Below are 24,672 nucleotides of genomic sequence, written 5' to 3'. Positions count from 1 at the left end.
GAGATCATGACCTGGGCTGAAATCAAGTGTCGAATGTTTAAACGACTGAGCCACGTAGGCATCCCGCCTCCTTCTGATTTTCTTAATAAAATTTTCTGTTCCCTAGCTTACTCTATTTTAAGAATATGATATGTGATACATATAATATACAAAGTATGTGTTAATTGATTGTTTATGTTATTGGTAAGCCTTCCAGTCAGTGGTGGGCTATTAGCATAGCAGTAATACTTACATGCAGATTTTGGAGAGTCAAAAGTTATGTGCAGATTTTCAAATGCATGGGGTGTTAGTGCCCCTAATCTTCATTTTGTTCAAGGATCAACTGTATACCATCATGAATTTCATAGATATACCCTGATATATCTAGGGCTATTGTGAAATATGGAACTGAACACATCCTCAATTTTGCCAGGCCATCATTCTTTTGTATTTATAGAGTGAGAATGGCTCCATTCTTTTCCAATGAAATGACAGACATCAGATTTTGTGGGGAGTGATCAATTTTCAATTATCTGTGGGGGTGTGATTGCGCTATAGTTGGTGAGGATGATGGGAACTAAATTTCAGAAGTGGGACATTATCAAGGGCCTTATAAAAAATACACACAACTCTATTGTTGGAGTAACACACACTATTACACTATTTGATTTGTGGTGTGTATGTGTGCACGTGTGTGTGTGTGTGATTACTTTTCACTGGACATGTCCTGTATCTTACATTTGTATTAATCTGCTGGTAGTTCTACTTTTAATCATAATTATTTTGGGGATGGAAATTTAAGCCAAGGAATGATTTTAAATGATGTGGTAATAAAAAATATTATGTTTCTTGTCTGTCAGTTGTGAATTTTGCACATGCAACTTTAAGAAAAGCACTCCCAGTGCTGCCCAAATGGCTCGCTGTCATGCCTACTTGGATAGTGAAAGATTTGCGGAAGTGAAGCTTTTTGGATTTCTTGGGAAACCATAACCCAAAGTCGTATGTCGTGGGAGTTATGTTGTTCTGTTTGTCATTCTACATGTGCTTAGAATGAGTTAGATAAGCTAGGTTTTACCTGTTCTTGACAGCTGCATTTCACAATATATTTTCCATTTGTGTCTAGTAGTAAGATTTGGGTTCAGTCTGACTGGTAGGTCATCAAGCAAGTAGTTGAAAGAGGGGAGAGGAAGACTGTCTCCTCCTGAACTAATTCTGACACTTAGAGATGCTGAGAAAGTATTAGTAATAAATCTCAGATATCACAAATCTGAAAATTAAAAACAAAAGGTTTTTATTTTACTGATGCATACTTTAATAAATATATACTACTAGCATTTTTTAAGCTAGAAAAATGTTCTTTTTAAAGGAAATATTTGAACTGCTTTCTGGAATTTCATGGAATAGTGCACTATAAGTTTAAAAACACAGAAGCCCTGTTGTACCCAGGTGGTACTATTTTTATTGTTATTGGGTCAATTTTACATCCCAAATAATTACAAATTTTATCTATGATCTTGTATCCGCATACGGGACTAAAAACACTTCAGACTTTTTGTAGTGATTTTTTCCCCTCCCCTTTTTGGTTTTCTATCTATCGCTCACTTCTGACCCTGTCAGTTTCACTTGGGGTGTGGCCTCTAGTTACACCCCACCATCTGGCATCCATGATCTCTTTCCTGTAATGAGTACTTCAAAAGAGACATTTACTAAATGAAGGTTTCAGTTTCTGAGTTATTTTGGTTATTGACAATCCTTTTCATAATTACATACTCTTAGATCTGAACAAGGCCATTTTTTTTCTATTCTCTCTTCTTAAAGTACTTCTGTTACCACAAATTTTCCCCAAATTCCAAGTAAGCAAGGAGGAAAAAAATCCATTCATTTTTTTTCATTCATTCAGAAATGCATTGATTGAATATCTATCAGTGCCAAGGCACTTGTCTTGCTGAGGCAGATTATGCTCAGAGTGAGACTGTCTTTGCCAGTAATTTATTTAACACAGGCTCTCTGCAGGAATTATAATTTATAATGGTAATATTTCACAAGCCAATAGCATGTGGGATAATGTCTTTTAATAAGCCAATAAAGAAGTAACATACTCCAAACCAATGATGGATTAATTACACTATTGTTCCAGGTTAAGGGGAGATGAAGAAAATAAAATCCAAATTTAGTCAACATATAACTGTCCAGGAGTTGGTTCTCAGAAGAGTTGGCTTCACTAACCGAGAGCTGACGTCCAGCTGCCAGGGGAAAGCAGAAGTCCCTTGTCGCTAGCGCATGTTGCTAAGGGAATGAAGGTGCTGGTGTTGGCGGGCAGGATGATCTCCTTCACGGGGCCGCTGCACGGTTCTCACCACTCCTCCAGAGTGGCCTTGCCACGGCGGGAGCTAATGCCCGAGGCCTTTGTATATGCGCTGGTGAAGCGAGCACTGCCCAAGGTCTTTGGGGAGCTATTTAGATCAGCAAAGGGTACCCTTGCCCAAACCGAATACTCTTGGTAGGTCCTCACGAGTTCTTGGTATTTGACGTTTTAACGTCCCTTACATCATGGCGGCTCTTCCCTATCTGTCCTCTTATTGATAAGCCCCCAGAGGCAGCCATCAACAGGTGAGCTACAGAGTGTTTATTGACAACAGATGTTGGTGACAACATTCTAACACACTTTTCTCAGTGTAAACAAATTCACCCTTCGTTCAAAACAGCTTCACTTAAGTCATAGACAAGTGGATTTGAAATCATAACAACCTAGACTTCCCATGCAACTTGATTGTTAATCTTTCTAGTCTGATGTTTTTTGAGTAGCGATGACTGACTGACTTACTTAAAGAGATTCGGTGTTACATGTAAATTTGAAATTGACATTATAATTAACCTGTTTCCTTAATTATTTGAGAATTTCTTTTATGTACAAAATATATGAGTGGAAAATCTCCCTTGAGTGTGGCTCTTTATTAAGGGAAGGCAGTCTGTTGGAGCTTTATTATGAAATTAGCCATTTTCCATTTGATAGATTAAGAAATGCATGTTTGATTTAAAATCAAAATTGACAAGTACATTTTAAAGATAAATGAAACAAATGAAAATGAGTTTCAGAGGATATAATTGTAGTCACTAAAACATTCCAGTTTTTATTTTTTATTTATTTTTTAATTTTTAAAAGATTTTATTCATTCATTTGAGAGACAGCACGCAAGCCAGAGAGCACAAGCAAGGGGAGCAGCAGAGGGAGAGGGAGAAGCACACTCCCCGCTGAGCAGGGAGCCCGATGCAGGGACTCGATTCCAGGACCCTGGGATCATGACCTGAGCCAAAGGCAGATGCTTAACTGACTGAGCCACCCAGACCCCCCAAAACATTCCGATTTTTAAATTGTTGTGAAGATTATGATTTGGAGAGCGCAATTTGAGGTGCTAAGAACTGGAACCTCCTGTATGCTTCTGTATTATTCATAGGAGTGGGTGTTTCTTAGAAATGGTGGACCAGAGAAAGTGGAGAGCAAGTCTAGTCATCAGACTGAAGCAAACAGTATAATTTGGCATAAGCATTACTGAAGCATGGGGAGGCCCAGAGGACCTGATATTTCACTCTTGAGCCCGCAGGGAGTAGGGAGCACAGAGCCAGGTCAGGGGGGATTAAATGCAAACCTGGGATTTTAGCTCCCGCCCCTGGCTCTCTAGAGGGTGACTCTGAGGCAAAATATTGATCTTTGCTTCACTGTGGCACATAGATATAAGGCTGTATGCCAGATTTATCATTTTTAAACCAATCACCCTTTATATGCAGAAAGTGGTAACATGGTAATATACTTAAATACCCACTTAGATTTACATTATTCGATATTTGGGACATGAATTTGCCATTTCATCAAGACCTTTCAAAGAAGAGAAAGCCTATTCATTTAAAAAATTATTCTGATGCCTGTAGGTGTTTTAACCACAGGGATCGGGACCGTGGGTGGGCATGTGGGCCTAGAAACTGTGTGGGCATCTAGAGCTGAATGATGAATTTGAAAGAAAAGAATTGTGTGTGGGCATAGATTGATTTTTCATATCAACTTCCAAGTTTAATTGAAGACTAAGAAGGTTTGCTATTTTTAAGACAGATTTCTGAAGTTTACATTTATTAAAGAATTTCTAATCAAATAGTTCAGCTCCAGTATAAGTAAGGTCCTTCCTATAGTTCATGTCTTAGGCCAGTGACTTGAGGATTTCTGAATGGTAAAGTATGTCTTGGGTTAAAAAAAGTTTTAAAATCCCCAGATACTTTCCATTTCTCAGGGAAAATTATCGTGTTCAAAGGGACCTGCTCACATGGGAAATAAATTCAAATTGTCTTAAAGTATCTTGTTTGTTTCTTGATTTTAATCTCCTCCTGTGACATATTTCTCTCGAGAAAAAATGTTCAAGGCAGAAACAAACAAACAAAATAAATAAAAAGCCCTCTGCTTAAATTTATCTCAGTGAGTAGAATTTTATTCATTACTGTAGGGTTGCTATTCTAGAGATTACTGTAAATACCATTTGCTAAAAATATTGCTGTAGTCACTTCATCTAGTACTGAGATTGAATACATATAGTTAGGGTACCTGCTAGTGTAACTGAGTATGACTGGTTATTATATCTTTTTCATTAAAAAATTTAGAGAGGGGCGCCTGGGTGGCACAGTCCTTAAGCGTCTGCCTTCGGCTCAGGGCGTGATCCCGGCGTTCTGGGATCGAGCCCCACATCGGGCTCCTCCGCTAGGAGCCTGCTTCTTCCTCTCCTACTCTCCCTGCTTGTGTTCCCTCTCTTGCTGGCTGTCTCTCTCTGTCAAATAAGTAAATAAAAAAAAAAAATCTTAAAAAAAAAAAAATAAATAAAATAAAAAAATTAGAGAGTACACTCTTACAAAATGACACATCTTCAATTATATATTTTAAATTTTTAAGTATTTAATTTACTTAATATTTAAATTAAAATATTTAATATTTATTTAAATTCTTAGTTTAATCTGAACGTTCAATATCATATATGTTAAAGATCAGTAAATATAATTTTGCTTTAATTGTGTATACATATAAATAATTTGTGATTGGCATGCAATGGATTTGTGCATATAACTTTTTTATTTTAACAACAAAAAATCAGATTTTATATAAGCTTTTCAGTAATGCTGAAATGTTTTGAAATTCTTAAAATATAACTTTTGTCAAATCATTTTTCATGTTGAATCATTATTACATAATTTATTATGTAAGCCAATTGCAACTTTTCTAGTAATTAAATGAACCAAACAAAATATCAAAACTTCAGAGAAGTTTTGTGAAAGAACTACCCAATCCTACATGTGGACGGGATCGTGGACTGTCTCCCATGCCTGTGTCCTTGAGTCCTTAGATGTAAGAACACAGAGTAGCCAGAGAGTAAGAATAGCCATACATAGATAGGATAAGGAGTAGCTATGTATCAATAAGCCTATTTAAATGAAAAGTATTTTGAAATTCAGATAATAAAGGAAGCTCTGATTATACTGTTAAGGTACTCATTTTCACTGATCAATTATTAAATCCCTTGTAGTTAGAACAATAATTCTTTTAATTAGCATCTGATCTTTATTAAAGAATTGCTTTAGCACATTTCAGATTTAGGTTCAAAAGTACTGAATATAATAAAAATTTTGTAAACCAGAGGAAAAAAGATCCCTTATTTTAATAAACGTTTCGAGTATCATACTGCCCTTTTATTAACAGTTCGGGGAAGTTACATAAAATACCATTGTGCTATATTTGCACGTCAACATTCAGGAAAACCAAATGAGGTATCCAGTTTGCTAGTGAAATGATCAGTACGCATACTGTGTCTAAAACCGAGTCCATTTTAAGGCTCAGATTCTGAGTGGTGGTATCAGAGGAGGCGGGTAAGGAGGTCTTTGCTCTAAGGATGGAGGAGTTCATCATAGGTGTAGGAAAAAAACACGAGTAAATTAATAAATTGGGGTTTTATTTATAGATTTACTGTGAAGTGTTTTGTTTTGTTTTTTTTTTTTTTAGTTTAAGTGGGAGCGGATGTTTCTGTTTACAAGATTAATATTCAACCACACTTGAGATGAGCAAGCATATTTTAATTTGACAGACATTAATGTCTGTAATGAAAGCCAGAGACTTTCAAACAAACAAGTGATGAATGTCCACAGGAGTCGCATAAGTAGGGCCCTAGTAAATAAGTTCCTACAGTGTTTCTTAGAGGCTGGCTGTGGTTAATTTTTAAGCTGTCTCTCCTAGAAAATGGTTTGTATATCTTTGCATATAGACATGATGTGCATGGATAAACATGTATCCCCGTACTGACAGAATTTTTTTAAACCCAGAAGGATGTAAGTCAAACCTAATGGCTCAATATTAGAACCCAAGCAACATTTAGTGAAAAGTCACCAGTATTTCCTTTTACATATCTCGTCCCTCTTTATTCAGAAGCAAGATCAGATTTCAGAGTAATTTTATTTACTGACAAATGAGTTACTTCTGTGTATTTTAGCTGGCACATTGTATCTTAAAGTTAGTATACTCTGTTTTTCATTACTTACCTTAAAGGCTGAACCTCCTCTTCCGGAGTCACCTAAAAAAATGATATATTTATTATATACTTCAGATGGAAGAAAGGTGTGTTTGTATCTAAAAGTTTGTAGGAACCCACACATAGCCTTCAAGTAGATAAGACACTTTTCCCCCCCTTACTAATTACATCATCTCTCATTTTCTTTAAATTTTGTTCTTCAGTTTTGCAGTTTAACTGCCTGACGTTGAATAGTAGGTAAGCTTACGAGGTGCTTGATGATTGATCGATTGATTGATTGATGTGGTTTGATTAGAATAGTAGTTTGCGACGTGTACTAATGTCCGTGAGGGAAAAATGGAGTGCCAGCTTATGGAGGTCACCCAGAATGTGTTTCAAGTTGTGTTTGACATGTGATATCCTTAAGCTGTTCTCTTAACATATGCCAACATAAGTGTCTTAGACAGCCCTGGCGCAGACAGTATCCGTGTGAAATATGGGACAAGAGCTGTTTCTGTGCACTTTCTGATGACAGAGAAGGATGGAATAAACATGTCTGGACTTGCAAAGACTTCGCATCTGCTATGGTTGGATTGACATTGTGGAACATGTTTGGGGGGTGGGAATTAAACTGCCTGGTATTTCATATGTCTTTACTTATGGTATAAATCTGTAAATCTCAGTCGGGACCTCACATCAGTTTACCCTGGACTTCTCTAAAACCATGCCTAGACAAGTTAAATCAGAATTTCTAGAGGTCGCGCCTCAGCATCATTTATTTTAAAAAATGATTCCAATGTGCGGCCAGTTTTGAGACAGTTTGAAGTATTGTAGGAACTAAATTTGAAACAGAAAAATTAGAGAATATACTTTCCACTCTCCCTATTTTCATTTCCTTGTTGAGAAGCATACATCATGGTCCAGTAATAATCGAGTACAAACCATTTATGCCATTTTAAGTGTTCTAGTATCCATATTAAAAAATAAGGAGGGATAGGTGAAATTAATTTTAACAGATCTTATTTAGCCAGTGTATCCTAAATCTTATTTCAACATGTAATCAACATAAAAATATTAATGGGATGTTTTACATTTCTTGTGTTTTTGTTTTGTTTTGTTTTGTTTTGTTTTGTTTTGTTTTGTTTTGTTTTGTTTTGTATCAAGTGTTCTTAATCCAGTGCACATTGCCGGCTTGCAGCCGTCTCAGTTCGGACCAGCCACTTTTCAAGCGCTCAGCAGCCGTATGTTGCTAGTCAATTGGACAGAGCAGATTTAGAGGGTAAAGTGCTGGAATACAAACCAGGAGACCGAAAATTTAGTGTCGGTTTTGCCAATGACTAATCCTGTGACTCTGACAATTCACTTATTCTCTCTCTGGACTTCAGTTTCCTCTTATTTGATGTGAGGGTGTCAGGAGTCAATCTAAATGGAGAGAGTTCTAATTTTCTTCCAAGGATCCCCAGGATTTGGTGAGCATGCCCCAACAGTCATCATAGGGAAGAAGAGAGGCTGGAAGTGAGAAAGTGAGCTGTGTTCCTTTTTTTTTTTTTCCTCTTTGGAGATACTTGAAGTGCCTTTTTTTTTTTTTTTTTAATAAAAAAAATCAAAGTGGGCAAAGGTTTGAAAAACATCTCTAGGCTATATGTTTTCTTTATCCGTGATTCCTTCTTGTCAGCTTTTATGTGACTTCAGGAAGGGGTCAGGCAGCAGTTACGCTCTCTTCTTCCAGTGAAGGTATCACCGTGATGGTGACTCTTGGATATCTCCCATCGAATAGTAGGAATCCCTTTAATAGTGGCTAATGTGGCTCAGACTTGAGGAAGAGAAATCTCAGCTACCTAGATCTACCCCAGGGAGCAGATCATGTCCGGCTACTGGGGCACATAGTGGTCATCTAAACCTGATGTAGCCCAAATCACAGGAGGAGACCCCTGACTCTTTCAGAGGTATGGTCCCCATTGTCAGCCAGAACCTAGGGCTAGAATTACTCTGGCGTCCCGGCTTTTCTGACTTGGATTGTGTTTCTCTCTGATGAATGAATAATTGACAACTTTAGTAATCGTGATATAGATGCCAATATTGGATACACGTGATTTTGGTTCCCAGACTAGTAACCTTTCTCTGGATCGCGTAGATGAACTTTCTGATGGCATTAACAAATAGGAAATAAAAATACAAGATCATATTCTGTTCATTGGAAATCAGTCTCTGCCAGATTTCCACCATCAGTGACAAGGGAACTCGGTCCCAGTCCAGTATACTGTTTGCCTTGAAAGCTGCTGGTGTGCTTTATGTTGGGAGTCAGTTGAGGATGTATATATCCCAAATTTTAACTACTTTGCTGTTATATTTGAGGAAAAAAGAGTGACATCGAGTGGCGATTGTGAAGTGGAGAAAGCGGAGAGGGTTTCTGTCTATCTTAGGATACTTCTTTTTTTTTTTTTTTAATTTTATTTATTTATTTATTCGACAGGATAGAGACAGCCAGCGAGAGAGGGAACACAGCAGGGGAGTGGGAGAGGAAGAAGCAGGCTCCCAGAGGAGGAGCCTGATGTGGGGCTCGATCCCATAACGCCGGGATTACGCCCTGAGCCGAAGGCAGACGCTTAACCGCTGTGCCACCCAGGCGCCCCTACCTTAGGATACTTCTAAGAAGACTATTATAACACCATACTTAATAGGCAATTATAAGAAAATTGGTTTGGGAAGAGTCAGCCAAATATCAACAGATATTTCTAAATTTTATTAGCATGTGTAAACTCAACTCCTTCAGTCCTGGCCCGCTCATGTAGCCATGAAAGCAACTTGTAATCTCAAAGCAATGGAGGGGAGGGAAAATCCAATCTTATTCTATCAAGTGTAGCCATTTTTACGAGGTAATGAAAGACATGTTTTCTATGCACATTGGATTCTTTGGCCTGAGTCGTTTTTGCTCGGTATTTGGCACATGACTGCAGGTAGGATGCTAGGTGAACAGAGAAAGCAAATAAATGTGACCTTTGTGAGGCTGGAATTCTCTTTACGAAGCCCAAGCGTGCACAGATACACAAATATTAGCCCACTCTTCTTTTTTGTCCCAGAAAACTCTCTCTGGCTTACAGCATCTCTGAGTTCCAACTACGGCGTCATCGCTGCGCATCTTGGTTCCCTGGGGGGCCTTACCATCTGTTTAACCGGTGAAGGGCCCCATCTCATCAGTGTCCCTACCATCCAGCTGGAAACAGAGCCCTCTGGTTGGCCTTTTTCCTCTCTTTTTTGCTCCTCTTTATTTGGAACCAACTCCTCTATGTCAGAGCAGGTGGCTTCACCTCAGCCAGGTACCTCGGATTAGCAATTACTGGAAGGTAAAAGATGGGCCTCGAAGAGGGAGCATCTGTCACCGCCGTGATCTTGGCGTCGGAGAGAGCCGAGGGGCTTGGACAAAGTCTGTTTCATGAAGGTGATGCCTCTCAGGGTGCTCTCCTTTTGCCTCTCACCTTCTTCAATCCTTCAGCTCTCTCAGGTTTAACCCTTTGATCTTCTTAAGTTTCGGAAGGCCAGCTAGTGCCTGGTGGCAGAGACCCACTGCCTTGATATGCCTGACAGTAACCCAGCGTCCTACCCTTCTGTGCTCCTATGAGTCTTGTCTGACAGCTTTGCAGCCGCTTAAACCTTCACAGTCACACAAGTCTTGTCTTAGGAAATCACTTGAAAGAAAAAAACAAGTTGGCTCTTTGCCTTACCCCAAGTGTCCTTTTGAAGTTTCTTCCTTTCCATTCCGCATCCTATGTCTGGGGGATTTTGAGGAGTTACCAGGTAAGATATTTTCTAATTTCAAACCATACGTAAAGACCCACGTTAAAAAAAAAAAAAAATGTGGCCGCTGAAACGTGGCCACATTTTCTTCACAAACATATCCGTTAGGTAAGAAAAAGCAGGGAAGGCAAAGAAACAAAAGCAACAAAATTACCCCCAAATGCCTGAAGTCTAATGACCTAAATTCCTCTGTTATTCTCCTCTGTGTTTAATTCTTGCGTTTGCTCTTGCCGTACACTATGCTTTGGCATTACGCATTTTGCGTTTTCATTTACATCGTGGTTTTGTATTTTAAATCTGTTCTACTCTCAGCTGCCCCAAATAATTTTTGAAAATAAATGCGATCTTTATAAGAAACGTCTCTCAGTATTTGTTAGAATTGCGATTCTAAAAAGTGACTTCCCCCTGACTTTACGGTTACTAAGCACGGTCTCAAGTCCTTTTTGAGAAGCAGAGTGGTGTAGTCGTTGACACAGTTTCCCTGGCATCGAACTGCTGGAGTTGGTACTCGTTGGGTCTACATATAAATCGCTAGGAGATTGTCTTGGGCGAAGTGCTTAATATTTTTAAGCCTCAAGTGTCTCCCCACAGTAATGCTGCAAGGACTAAGAACACTGATATGTAAACACATGTGCATACGTCTTACTCATCTCACAGTTCCTGTTGTGTCTGCCTTTATTACCCAAATGATGCCTGGCATAAAAGAAACACTCTATAAATGTTAGCTACGGATGTTACTACCTACTTTCGTTATTATAACAATGCTCAGATAGATGTAATCCCCAATCTACAGGTGAGGTAACTGAAGCCAAAGGAGTTATTTCACTTGCCCAAGGTCATAAAACTGGTGAGTGTACAAAGCCAAGGCTTTGCACCCGGGTTCACCTGACCACAAAAGCTTCATGCTTATCCACTGAGTGTATGTCTGCCACTTCGTTTGGGCCGCATAGTTAAATAGATACGCTTGGATCATTAAGAGAATCAAGTCGCATCCATTAGGATAGGTTCACTTCCTGATTTTCCTTTTCTTGTAAGTACTTATAATTTCTCTTGGATAATCAATCTATGCTGTTAGATTGCACAAAATTTGTTGCTGTAGCTCTACCATAAATCTTGCTCCTCGAGAGACGCTTTTAGGAAGTTAGGGAGCTAGCTTTATTCCTGAATATCAAGTGTTCTTCCTAAGAGAGGAGCCATCATATGGAGATGTTCTTATGCATATGGCCTAATGCAATGGCAGCTGAAAGTTTCATGAAACTGTGTTTATGGTCCTTCTAGACATTTCTAATAGATCTGAGTTGTTTTCCAGTCATGACTCCTCATGTAAAACAGACAAACAATGACTCACTCTCACTGAAGGGGCTTATTGGCCATTTATCAGAAATTTAACCTTTATGATACCACGTCTGACCATGGACCTTTGGATGTCCTGGCACATTGTAGAAGTTTAGTGAATATCCTTCAGCTGAATGAATGAACGAATGTATTCACAGATGTAAAGAATGGCAGTACCTACAAGAGAGCTTCATACTGTTAAGGTATGGGGGTAGGCATGGGGGTGTGGGTGAAAGAGAGAATGGTTGGTTTGGGTTTGAGCAATACGTTGTGTTTGTTGTTATATCATACTCCTAAATTCCTGCGTCTCCTCCCCGACACCATATTTTCCTTCACTGTTCAGGATGATCCCTTGTTACATCTGCACACAAATCCTCATTCCCTGTTTAATATTCAGTGCATTTTTGCCTTTTTGCTCTCAGATTTCTGCTCTCTCCTTAAACAGTGAGTCAATCAGTTTACTCAGAGGTGTGACTTTAGTTGAAGGGGCAAATCTGGTCTGGCAGACCTTTTCCCAGTGGAGAAACATCTTCTCCCGAATTAGTTATGGTTGGATGCACACAAACTATTTTCTTTTGTCGAATTGATTATTGTGTAACAGAAACATCTCTCTCTCTCTCTCTTTTTTCTTTATTAACTTAATCAGGATCTTCCAGATGAAAGAGATGGGTACTGGGTAAATAAGAAATGTAAATTTCCTTTCAGCAATCACATTACATCCAGAATCAAAGAAAGAAGGCAGTCTTTAATTCTTGACAGCCCTTGATTTTATTTTAATGTGGGAACTTTTAAAATACTCCAATAGGTGGTTAGTGACAGAGAGAGACACTTGGCAGTTATTACTGAATTTTTATTGGGTTTGGCTAATGTAATAATTTGACTTTTTCTTTCTCAGCTGTCCCATTTCCTCCAAGTCATCGGCTTACAGCAAAAGAAGTGTTTGATAACGATGGAAAACCTCGTGTGGATATCTTAAAGGCACATCTCATGAAGGAGGGCAGGCTGGAAGAGAGCGTTGCATTGAGAATAATAACAGAGGGGGCTTCCATTCTTCGACAGGAAAAGAATTTGCTGGATATTGATGCACCAGTCACAGGTAAGTCCTGAGGATGGAGACTGCCCTCTTGTAGCCACACTTTGTTCTTAACATCAAATCAAAAAATCCTAGATACCAATGAGTATTCAAATACCTTTTTCATCTTACTCTTTAACTATCAAATTATTATTGACAGTTGAAGGACTAAAGCTATGATACATACATAACTATTTTTGTTTCATGTGTTGAGTATCTGTAAGATGGTGATGCTCAAAAGAGTGTTGTGTAATTCAGAGATGATGAAGGTATTCTGTAGTCATACTTTACTTTGGGGCTGATCTTGTTTATTGGTGGGAACACCATTTGGCACAGAGGACACAAAATATTCGTTGGGAAAGATTGGACCAGGTACACGGAGACTTCCACTGTGGTTGAGTAAGTGCCTGAGTGTAAGCGATGGTTCCCCACGTGGTGTCCCCAGACTAGCATTATCAGCTCATCCCTTGGAAACTTGTTAAAATGTAAATTCTTAGGTCCCACACCAAACAACTGAATCGTGTTCTCTGAGGGAGGCCGGTTCTGTTTCATTGAGCCCTCTAGGAGACACCGATGCACATTCAAGTTTGACAACCCCTGGTGTTTAGGGAGAAGCCAAATTTCATGCCTTCCTATAGTATTCTCTGCCTAGAAAATGTCTTCACTCTGAGTTTTTTGCTCTGTTACTTCTTACGGGCAGATGCATATTTTTAGTATAAGTGTAACTTCTCTTAGTCCATCAAAATTAAATCTTGTCCAGAAAAAATGTTGCATGGTGTAGAGGGTCAAGTATTAGAGACTTTTGATCTATCTTTTGTAGAGTTTGCTAAACTTGTAAGTTTTCATTTTTTAAGAGGCTAAAAAATATTTGTTTTCTCCTTAATTATCATTCTGGCAAAGGAAGAAAAAATAGACACAGAATATTGTCCTTTTCAAAAAAAGGGGATATTTTAAATATTTCACATATACTACTGATTGCTTCTTTCTTCCAAAACTTTATTACTTACATGATTGGCCTTCAAAGGTATATTTGCATGTTACTATTAAGAGCAAAATAAGCTCTCTAGAATACCAGACCAGACCAGACCTTCTTTGGTCAAAATGTCCCAAATGGTTCTTATTCCAAAGAAATTGACATTCCTGATGTTTTATTTTTGGTTGGTAATGTAATTTTTCTTGTTTGTAATTCAAAAAATATAATGGATGTGTTTGGGGTCAGGCAGCAGGAGAAATTAGCTCCAGTGGTGTTAACTCCGTTTTGGGCAGTGGTGAGTAAATCAGGCCATGGATTCACTCTGTGTGTGTCACTGTGAACCCTATTTTCCATGTGTTAAAATGAAGTCATGCTTTATTATCTGCAACTCATAGACACTGTGAAAAAAAGACAAAACAAATGTAAACATGCTTTACTTTCTTAGATACTAAAATACCAAATTTGTTTAGTATTACTAGTTCAGAAGCCACCAGCAAAAAATAAAACAAAAAACCAAACCAAAACAACAACAACAAAAAACTACTTTAAAAATTGGCTATAAATTCCACTTATAAATTAATGATAAAATATTAGATTTAAGTGACATCTTTATCATTAAGCTTGTTTTTGTTAACAATAAATGGCTTGATATTTTGAGTTTATTTTTTATTTCACATGATCATGCGTGACTTGCAATGAAGAATTCATGTTAAGTTCACCAATGAGCCCAGTAGGTGGTAATGGAGGTGATAATTATAAATTAAAGAAACACGTAAAATAGATATTTAGGGCAATGTGTTTTCTGGGATGCCGTCAGCTCTTCTCTTTGATTAGGCTCTGTCCTGCAAGAACACATAGAGAAAATTCTGAAAGAGTCAGATTTAGGATGTTTTATTCCAGAAACCTTCTGGAGTCCATGGGCTGTTTGCCCCCATGTTCAATACAGATCACACTGGGTTCTTTCTAGTGAGATACCAGCTGACAGTTTGGCAGAGTTTGGGATATAGCTATGAAGAGACTTTGGAATCAGGACTCAATCATGTATAGCATTCCCAGGGAGAGAAAAAAAAACAAAGCCTTTCAGACAGTGACAGAAGCAGCTATGGAGACATCACAGAACATGTAACACTAGTGAAATATAATCCGAGCAGGAAAAACTTTTCTCTAGAGGAGTGTTTATATTTCATAACAAAGGCAGGATCCCAAGGAACCTCTGGTAGATTCCATTGTAGTGATCTCTTTTCCTCTTTTCTGGGAACATAAGGATATGGAATCATAGTGACAAAGGGGATAGAAAAAAAATTATTTTCACATTTGGGTTAAAGGGAAAAAGAAAAAAAACCTTTTGCATATAATTCACCAGAAAGCTAAATTTATAGCTTCATATCCCAACCCATGAGCTTCCGAGCAAAAGCTGAAACTTGCAGAAATGCAAAATGAAAGCAGGATACGTTGATCAGAGAATATGACAATCCCTTTTATTTCCAGATACTTCTTATAAGAATCTGAACTAGCAGTATAATGTGTATTTTTAAATGTTTTTTGTTTGTTTTTTTGAGAGAAAGAGAGAGGAGGGGCAGAGAGGGAGCGGGAGGGAGAGAGAATCCCAAGCAGACTCCCCACCGAGAGCGGAGCCTGGCAGGATGTGGGTCTCCATGTCACAACCTTGAGATCATGAACCTGGGCCAAAATCAAGAGTCGGATGCTTAACCGACCGAGCCACCCAGGCTCCCCATGTATTTTTAAACTTAGAATATTTGTTGCTTAGATGACTGAATCAGTAAGTTTGTACTTTTATTACTGATGCTAGGCTATGCAATAAAAGGCATAGTTTACACTTAAAAATCTTCAGGATAGAGTACTCTTTATGTAGTTTAGAGCTCCACACTTAGGAAAGATGGAAAACTTAATTCAGAGGTGAAGGAAGAAGAGGAAGAAGAAGGAAGTAGAAGAGGGAGGGGAGAAGGAAAATAATATAGAGATATTATTTTATATAATATGCAAGTGATATATATATGTGATATACAAATGAGAATAAGAGGTATAATGTACAAATGAGAACCTGTGAAAAAGGTTAAGAGGAAAGAAGCAAGGACTTTTAACGTAGTGGGAAAAGCCTGAAGCCTGACAACATGGTGGTATTCAAGTGGTGTTAGTAATAATCTCTCACCTGCATATGTGAGGTTCCTGAAAATGGCGAGGTGAATGAGTCCTGCTAGAAACTGAGCAGTAACTTCTTATGTGGAATTCGCCTTTAAGTGGACTAGATCTGTAAACTCTCTGAGTGAAACAAATGACAAGTATTTCGTAGTTACACACAGAAGCCCTTCCCCACTTTCCCTCTAGTCCTCCCCACTCCTTGTTTTTATTCATAAAAATGTTTCACTCACAAATGCTTGGAAAAGAGTCTTGCTAAGATCTGTGCCATGGTTGTGTCCATTATGAGAAAAACCTAGAAATTAGTATTCTAGTTATTTGAAATCTGGACATTATTTCATTCCTTGAACGGGTCTTTCATGTTTAAATGAACCAAGCTGCCCAAATCACCTTCCCCCCCTTGAAGTGTTTATAACGTAGTGAAAGGTTTATAGTCATTTAGGATTTTCTTTACCCTCCAAATTCTGTACATTTTATTTGAGGGAAGAAGAACCGGGAAGCTGCCTTGTCCTAACGTGGCCTTTTGCATGTGTCCCTCTGGAGGAGATAAAGCGCGGTGTACCTTGCCCTCCACAGGGTAGATTTAGATAAACCAGTAACCTGGTTTATATGGAGGTTAATAGAGGTGACGATTAGCCAGGGGTCCGCAGTCAAGACAAAGGAGGTGCGAGGCATGTTTTGCTCTTTTCTCTAAAATAACTTGCCTGATTAGAATGGTAGCTGTTTCAGAGATTTAATTTGAAGAATGTGTTTCTGTGTTGGAGGCATTCTGTCAAGGAATGTATTTTCCTTCTTTGACTCTTTTATGAAAATTCAGTTGAATTTATCTTTGTTTACTTGTAACATACAAATGTAACGTTAAAACGTGTAGCCAAACGTCAGTGTGGCCACTTGCTATGGACTGAATATTCGTGCCCTCCCACCCCCAATATTCAGATGCTGATGCACTAATCCCCAATAGGATGGCTTTCTAGGGTAGGCCTTAGGGAAGGAATTGGGTTTAGATGAGGAGATGGGGGTGGAGCCCCTATCACGGGATTAGTGCATGTGCAGGAAGCTGAAGAGATGAGAACTCTCTCTGTTCCACCTGAGGATACAGTAAGATGGTCATCTACAAACCAGAATAGTGTCCTCATCAGACAGTAAATATATGCCAGCACCTTGATCTTGGACTTTCCAACCTCCAGAACTGTGAGAAATGTTTGTTGTTAAAGGTACCCGGTCTACAGTGTTTTCCTGAAGCAGCCTGAACCAAGATACAATTCATTTTGGGAATTCAATTTAATGCATATTTATTGAACATTTACCTTGTACAGGTGATGTGGGTTATACAGAGATTAATAAGACCTGGTCTCTGCTCTCCAGGGGCTCAGAACAGGGTAAGGACAACAGAGATTTTGGCCAAAGATACATATATCACACTATTGATTAAATTACAAAATATGACCTAGATTTATTCAAGCAAAGGAAGAAGTATCCAACGGGAGGTAGCTAGTTCAAATCCAAAAAGTTTTCCTATCTACTAAATGGCTAAGGTTTCCCTTGGACAGTGCCCCCTGATCATTATATTCTATCTTTGAGTGAAAGAAACTGTTAAATAACTCAGACCCAGGGGCACCTGGGTGGCTCAGTGGGTTAAGCAGGGAGTCTAATTCTCCCTCTGACCCTCCCCTCTCTCATGCTCTCTCTGTCTCTCTCAAATAAATAAATAAAATCTCTAAAAAAAAAAAAATAGCCAAGATCCTAGCTATCTTGATTAGGGATTGAGAACTCCTTTAGAAGTTTCGGAACTATGGATGGCGTCCTTGACCAGAACACTCAAGGTCTGGGCAGGGAGTCAGACACAAAAACAGATAATCCCTGTATAATTTGTTAAGAACTGTAATGAAGGTGCCTATGCACTTAGTGTGGGAACTCAGAAAAAAGAATGCAGGGAAGCCAAGAAAGTTTTGACAGATTTCATTATATTTGAACTGGATCAGATCTGAGAAGTAAAATTTTACTCTGTGAAGGGTATTTTGAGCAGAGACAACTGCATATCAAAGGCACTGGTGGTTTTTTGGTTTTTTGATTTTTTCTGTAAAGTGGTAAGACATGGTTTTGAAGGTTTGCTGTGGGAAGCCAGGGTCTCAGAAGGGGTGAGGGTGGGGGGAGACTGAGGTTGGAAGGTCGGGTTGGGTAGGAGTCTCTGGCAGGCAGCACTGAGACATTCCGATACTGTTCTATGGCGCTGGAGAGTCTAGGGGTCTTTGAGCAGGGAGTTACATAATCAAGTGTGTGACTGGAATCACATCCTGGAAGAGATCAGTGGAATGAAGTGGGAAGGAACTCTTGGGAGAGGCTTTGGTTAGGAGCCTCTCATATTCTCCCAGAGAAGCCAAAATGATGCCTTTGGCAGGGTAGGGGATTTGGATGTGATTTTGATTACAGGTCTTTTAAAAAATGATAGTTAATACTAATCTTAGAAGATCTGATAGTTTGTACTTAAAAATCAGTGTTCCCTAAAGAATTCTTGAATAGGGTAGGTGGTTTATGCCAAGATCCAAATTCCTACCTTTCTCCTCGAAGTTTTCATGCGTTTCTGTTTTCCCTGCGACTCAGCAGAGAACATTCCCCATATTTGTAAAGCAAAAGCAGACCAGAAGCTTAGGTTTCTGAATCGAGTGATTTAGGAGTCATGTTCTGCTCTCTGGGCTGAGGGGATAGGCCAGCATCAGCCGGGCAAACTGCTAATCTCTCCAGTTTGTCTGTTTCCTGCAGGGGGGGATTTGTCCCTGGGGCAGCAAAGGATTCCCTCAGTGGCTGTGTCTGCCACTTAGCAAGTCAGGCAGTTGCCAGGAGAACCCTCTGGCTTTGTTCCTGGATGTGAGAGTGGACCAGTGGCCAAGCTGAAGGTCATGGCATTCCTTCCCTTGCAGCAGCTGACGTCAATTAGGAGAATTCCCCATGCCTTTACTCTGGGGAGAGTTAAGTGGGGATAAGAATCCAGTGTCTTTTGAGACCTAAAAGATCAGTGTTTATTCTCCTCATACTATCATTTATCACTATCAAAGCCTAACGTGGCCTTAGTTTATATGGGGATAAAATATGACTTCTGGGGCATTTTGCCCACTTAGATTTCGGTGGCCAAATCTCGAGGGCTGAAGCCGGAGGCCTATTTTGGTACCCAGCCCACTGCTGGCAGTCAGCACATTTGAGCCCCAGCCTGAGGCTGTTAACGCATCATTTTGAAGTCCTTATTCCCCTTAATTTTGACCCTTGATTAAAAAAAAAAAAAAAAAAAAGACAATGTTGATAAAAGGTCACTGCATCAGAGCCAGAGTCCTTTTCCATGAGGTGTTTATCTCTCTGGTTTTGCAAGGTTGGTTTTAGGGAAACCATCTTAAACAGGAGAAAAGGGAGTCTTAGCAGTTTGAGTCAGTGTTTCTCAAAATTGAGCACAGATCAGAATCACCTGAGGGACTTTATTAAACACAGGTTGCTGAGTGCCACCTCCAGAGCTTCTGATTTAGGAGGTCTGGAGGTGGGCCTGAGAATTCGAATTTCTAACAGCTTCCAGGGTGGTGATGATACCCTTCACCCTGGACCGCACTGTGGTAACCACTGGGCTAAGCGGCTGGCCTGAGGTCTCCCAGCTAGTAAGCCGAAAACCTTGTTTTGAACAGGCATCCATCTGCATACCTCATGCTTACTGATCATTCTATATCTATTACACACACTGTTCTGCCTCTGTATAAGATTTTTTTAAATCAAGCATTTTCAGTTTCTTTCACTAGAATTTGTTCTTGTTTATTACTAAAAAAAGGCTAAGAATGCTATTAAAGGTTCTCAAGAAATAGAAAAAAATATTTGGTTGTTGATAATGATTGGTTATATTTTAAATAAAAATGTATTGCTATAATGCAAGGGGGCAAGACAAAACAATAGTGCTTAGCATATTTGGGGCACCGAGTTTATCTATGCAGTTTTTCTCAGTGAAAAACCTTCATAGTACTTTCTTTTACAAGCTCTCCAAGAGTGGACTGTAGAGAAAGCTATGGCTGGGACAGTTAATAAACGGAAAAAAAGGGAAGACTGAGATCAAAAGCATCTTTAAGGGAATTGTTTGATAATGAATGGAGTATTCTATTAAGAATACCTGAGCCATAGTCCTTCAGCACTCGTGTGTAATGAATGAGTCAGTAATAATCTGTTGACATCAGTAAACTTGTAACACCATCCAGAGGAAACATTTGACAGTCATTACGCTTACATCATAATTACCACGAACAGATATTTTGCTTTAAGATTCAGTGTGCCCTGTCCTTTTCAGTTTGCCATAAATCGGTACTGTAGTTGTTTTCTTTATTCTTTTTTCCTTTTTTTTTTTTTTTAAGATTTTATTTGTCTGTCAGAGAGAGAGCTAGTGAGAGAGAGAGCACAAGCAGGGGGAGCAGCAGGCAGAGGGAGAAGCAGGCTCCCCGCTGAGCAGGGAGCCCGAAGCGGGACTCCATCCCAGGACCCTGGGATCATGACCTGAGCCGAAAGCAGACGCTTAACCAACTGAGCCACCCAGACGTCCCATCTGTAGTTGTTTTCATAGGAATAAAAATGCATAGAACTATTATCCTTAAAACCTGAAAGTTACCCCTTTGAGTAATAATATTCTGATTGCTTTGGAGAAAGTTGAAATATATTAATATATTGTAATCAATATTACCACAGCTTGAAGAGAAGTAGTGTTTCAGATAATACCAGAATTCTTTCATATAAAAAGAGCATTCTTCCTGATATCTCCAGGGAAAAATGTAGATGCTCTTTTGTCTAGCCAGATTATATCCGTGTTTCCAATCTCATCTCATGTTACATTTTCTCCTTGAAGTGTCCCTAATAATTTCAAACTCCATTGATTTTATTTTCTTGTGGGCCAGTCATGTTTATAGGTTTTAATGGACATTCCCAGATACTGGTCACAGACTGGTTCTGGTTTATGACAAAGTTTTTGTTGGCCCAGAGTAAAATTATCTGTTTCAATTTAGTAAGAATGCTTTCTTTTTGTATATGAAAGTACGGTGATAGTAGATGGTAGTTGTTTTTTTTTATAGCTTTTTGGTGAACGAATTAATGAGTTACTTTGTTGTAAGGCTAATATTTAAGTTCTTGTTTTTCCCAGTTGCTGTTATAAACACTGTACTTTCTAACTTGTAGTTTTCACACAACCCTAGGAAGGAAGTACTGTTATCAGCTCCATTTTACCAATGAAGAAACTGAAGCTCAGTGGGGTATGGTATCTAAGTTTACCCATCTAGAAGGTGCCAGAACTGGTATTAAAGCCCAGACAAGTTCAACTGCGTCTGTTCCCATTTTATTTGGGCATAGAAGTGTACTTTATAGGTCCATAGAATTGTTAATTCTGGGAGTAATCATATGGTGTCGCATTTAACAGTATTGTACTGGTTTTTTAAAATTGTTTCATACTGTTATCCTATTAAATGTTAACATTTAAGGATATAGATCTTGTGTTATGGTTTTGTGGCTGTTTCCCCATTTCAAAATAAATTTACTGTAAATGCACTGCTGATTTGCACATAGTAAATTATGAAAATAATGCAATGGAGGCCTACAAGCCCCTCTCAAAGAGAGTACATACCCCTGTATGTGTGCAGATATGTCTGTTTCCGTGTGTGTCAGTGTCATCATTTAAATGAGCGTTGTCTTTTTATTCTGTTCTTTTCTCCTGAATAGCTATTTGTTTATTTGTGTCTTAAGTGGAGGATTTTGGACATTTGAGATTCTGGATAAATAAAATAGATGAACTTGCCAGAAGTAGCTTCTTATAGAAAAATCTGTGGTTTAATTAGTGGATCAGTAAGGGGAAAATAATATTAAATTTTGAGGCAGCTGCTTTACCACTGTTTAAAATGACTATCTTGGCATATAAAATATATTACTTAAAATACTAAATACTTTCATGCACATATTCTTGCCAATGTTAAGATCTATTCCGTGAGAGAAGGGCTTTAGGCAGTTCAGTCCTGACTGTTTTCTGTGTGGGGGTCAGATAGCTTGTCCTTCTACTCTTTTGTCCAGCTGTCCACCAGCATCGCTGAGTGAACAGGGTCTCATGAAATAACGTGAAGGCCATGGAGAGGTTTGAGACATGAATCCACCTGTTGAAGAGGTAAAACACACACACACACACACACAAAAGCACACAAAAAAGCACACAAAAACCAAGAACTATCAAAAGTTCAATGTTCTTTTTTTAATATTAAATGCTAAAAAGGAAATGTTACGCATATATATTTATTATTAAATGTTATATATATATATATGTGTGTATATATATATATCTCCAAAAGTAAATTACAAACTGGTAGCAAGTCTCCTTTAAGTTGCTTTTATCATATGAAAATAAAATGTGGTTTGTAGAAATAGGATTTTACGGATTATATGACAATAGAAAAAGACAACAAACCAATCCCACATCCAGGGGGTAATCAAACCTTTTTCAGAGATTTTTATGAAACAGCATCGTATTTTAATATTCTGAACAAAATTTAAATTCCTGCTATCATGTGGTCATCTTTTGACTTTAGTTCGGTGTATAATATGCTTCCCTGTAATTAATTTCTGTTCATAGTTGATATTGTCGTCCATGTATTAGCCAGTTTTAGACATAGCAGCATTGTTTCATTCTGTTCCTTAAGATATTTAAGGTTTGGACACCAAGGCTTTTTTTTAAACCTCAACTTCATGAGAGTCTTATATGAAGGCAAAAAGAAACTTGACCTCTTTTCTCTTTCTTTAAGCTTTTCTTAATTTTTTTTTTCTAATGCTGTCTTCTGAATTGTCTTCTTTCTTGTTTATAATGAACAAAGCCCTGTGAAAGAGTAAAATGAGGATTAATGAGAAGGACAACTGTAGGTAAAAATAAGGAAAGATAAAATTATTAACCAGACTTTCTTTTCCTGTTATGGCTCCATTAGTAGTTTTTTGTTTTGTTTTTTAAAATAATATTGATGTCAAGTCACTGTTTGATTTACAGCGCCTTTCTTTTCAGATTCGTATTCTTTGTTATATTCACGACAGTATTGTTGTGTTCTTTGGATTTTGTGATTAATGTCAGACATTTTGATATTAAAAAATTGATCTGGAATTCATGAATTTGATTCCATTTCAGAAACGCAGTTGTTGACGCGATCTCAGTCTGTGCTCTCTGATTTGAGATGCCATCTGGTGGTATACATTCCACACCTCAGAGTTGTACTTTTCACTGCCATCAGTCTTGATCCTTCATTGCTTGTGAAGGTGAATATTTGTTGAAATGACTTGCAAAGACGTTTGTTTCCATTTCAAACAAAGGATCTTTTGTACCTTACTTTCTGTTTCTCAAAGTAATATGCCTGTGTGCTTTGGTCTTTATTAGCATAATCTGATTCTTTCTTAAAAAAACATTGACTTTGAATATCAGGCTCCAATTTTAGGAACTCAATTTAGCTCACAGAAATTTGTAGACATTCAGCATCTCCTTTAAGATCCTAATTACATATGTTTTTCATTTTATTTTTAAATGGTAAATCTGATTGGATATTTGGATATCATGTGACGAATAGGAGATTACCAGATAATCATAAACATGAAACAAATTATTCATTTAAAATTCTTTTCCTCATATTTTAAACATTAAAGGCCAATTCCTTCAAAGGTGGACCTTAGCTAAATCAACGACTGCTTTCTTTGCCTTCTTCAAGAGATAAGTTCGTGATACTTATTAAATATATATCAAAGCTAGGTGAACATTTGGAAAGTTAATTGTCTGCATTATTGATATGAAATACCCATTCCTCTTGAGAACCTGAACTGAGGAAATGTCAAAAAAAATGAGTTTTTGTTTTGTTTCGTTTTTTTTTTTTTTTTTTTTGGCTCTTTCAAATTATTTGTGGCTGGTGAGCATAGTTTATTGAGGGCATGGCAGCAGTGAGGCCATTTATAGATTCTTGTCCCTCTGTGGGCTGTTCAGCATTCTCAGATTATACTCAAACTTCTGGTTCAGCCAGTTTATCTGGGGGGAAAAAAAAGGAAAGAGAAAGAAAAGAAAAGGAGAAAAGGATGAATTGAAAAGAGGTGAGAAAAGGAAGTGTGATTTAATCTCTGCTGTGCAGGTCACCTGAGGTACATCTAAGGCCGGTGCCATTGCCTAATGGCCACGTGACGATAACTTCACTTTCCCCCATGTGGTATCAGGGTTAAAAATTATGGACCTCTAGATTTGCATTCTGGATCTGCAAGGTTCCAGCTCTGTACCCCTGGGAAGCTTGTTTCACCGCTGGAAACGCCAGCTTCCTGATCTTTGGGGAGACGAGGTGTCCGTCTCATGCCTGTGGCCCCGATAACGTGAGATGCTGCAGCCACCGCACTTAGACCAAGTGCCCAGTAAACAGTAGCTACGTTGTTATTATGGCTACAACTGCTTTTGTCATGGCTGTTACTGTTGTTGTGCAGCTAATATTCCAGCCATCGGTTCTCTTCCATTGTTTGGTGATTGGAAGCACAGAGAGCTTTTCGCTGTGATTCTGGATTTTATAACAGACATCACGCATCTCCTTTTATGGAGTAGGTCAATACTGAGAGGGCTGTGGAATGAATGAGGGAGCAGACAGGTCCTTGTGCCGAAGGCTTCCCACCTGTCATCCTTTCTAAATTGCAAATGAGTTTCAATTTTAATTAAAGAAAAATAAATTTCGTATTCGTGGACATTTTTCATGCAGTCAGTACCTCAGTTAGGAAGAGGGAATGATGTGGTACCTGGCTGGCTCAGTCAGAAAAGAGCATGTGACTCTTGGTCT

The 24,672-nt window shown here is 38.5% G+C and overlaps 1 protein-coding gene across 4 annotated transcripts in view; it reads left to right on the top strand.

The window, feature by feature from the left end:
* The window catches only part of PPP3CA (protein phosphatase 3 catalytic subunit alpha), a 307,186-nt gene that overhangs the window by 133,165 nt on the left and 149,349 nt on the right, over positions 1 to 24,672 (top strand). For all 4 annotated transcript variants that reach the window (XM_026509653.4, XM_026509652.4, XM_057309724.1 and 1 more), the window contains exon 2: positions 12,538 to 12,738. In XM_026509653.4, the coding sequence (XP_026365438.1) occupies positions 12,538 to 12,738 (201 nt within the window). The remainder of the gene's footprint in view (positions 1 to 12,537; positions 12,739 to 24,672) is intronic.

This window comes from Ursus arctos, unplaced genomic scaffold (assembly GCF_023065955.2).
Source record: "Ursus arctos isolate Adak ecotype North America unplaced genomic scaffold, UrsArc2.0 scaffold_9, whole genome shotgun sequence".
NCBI classification, from domain to species: Eukaryota; Metazoa; Chordata; class Mammalia; order Carnivora; family Ursidae; genus Ursus; species Ursus arctos.
This window is presented reverse-complemented; position numbering and strand designations above follow the sequence as displayed.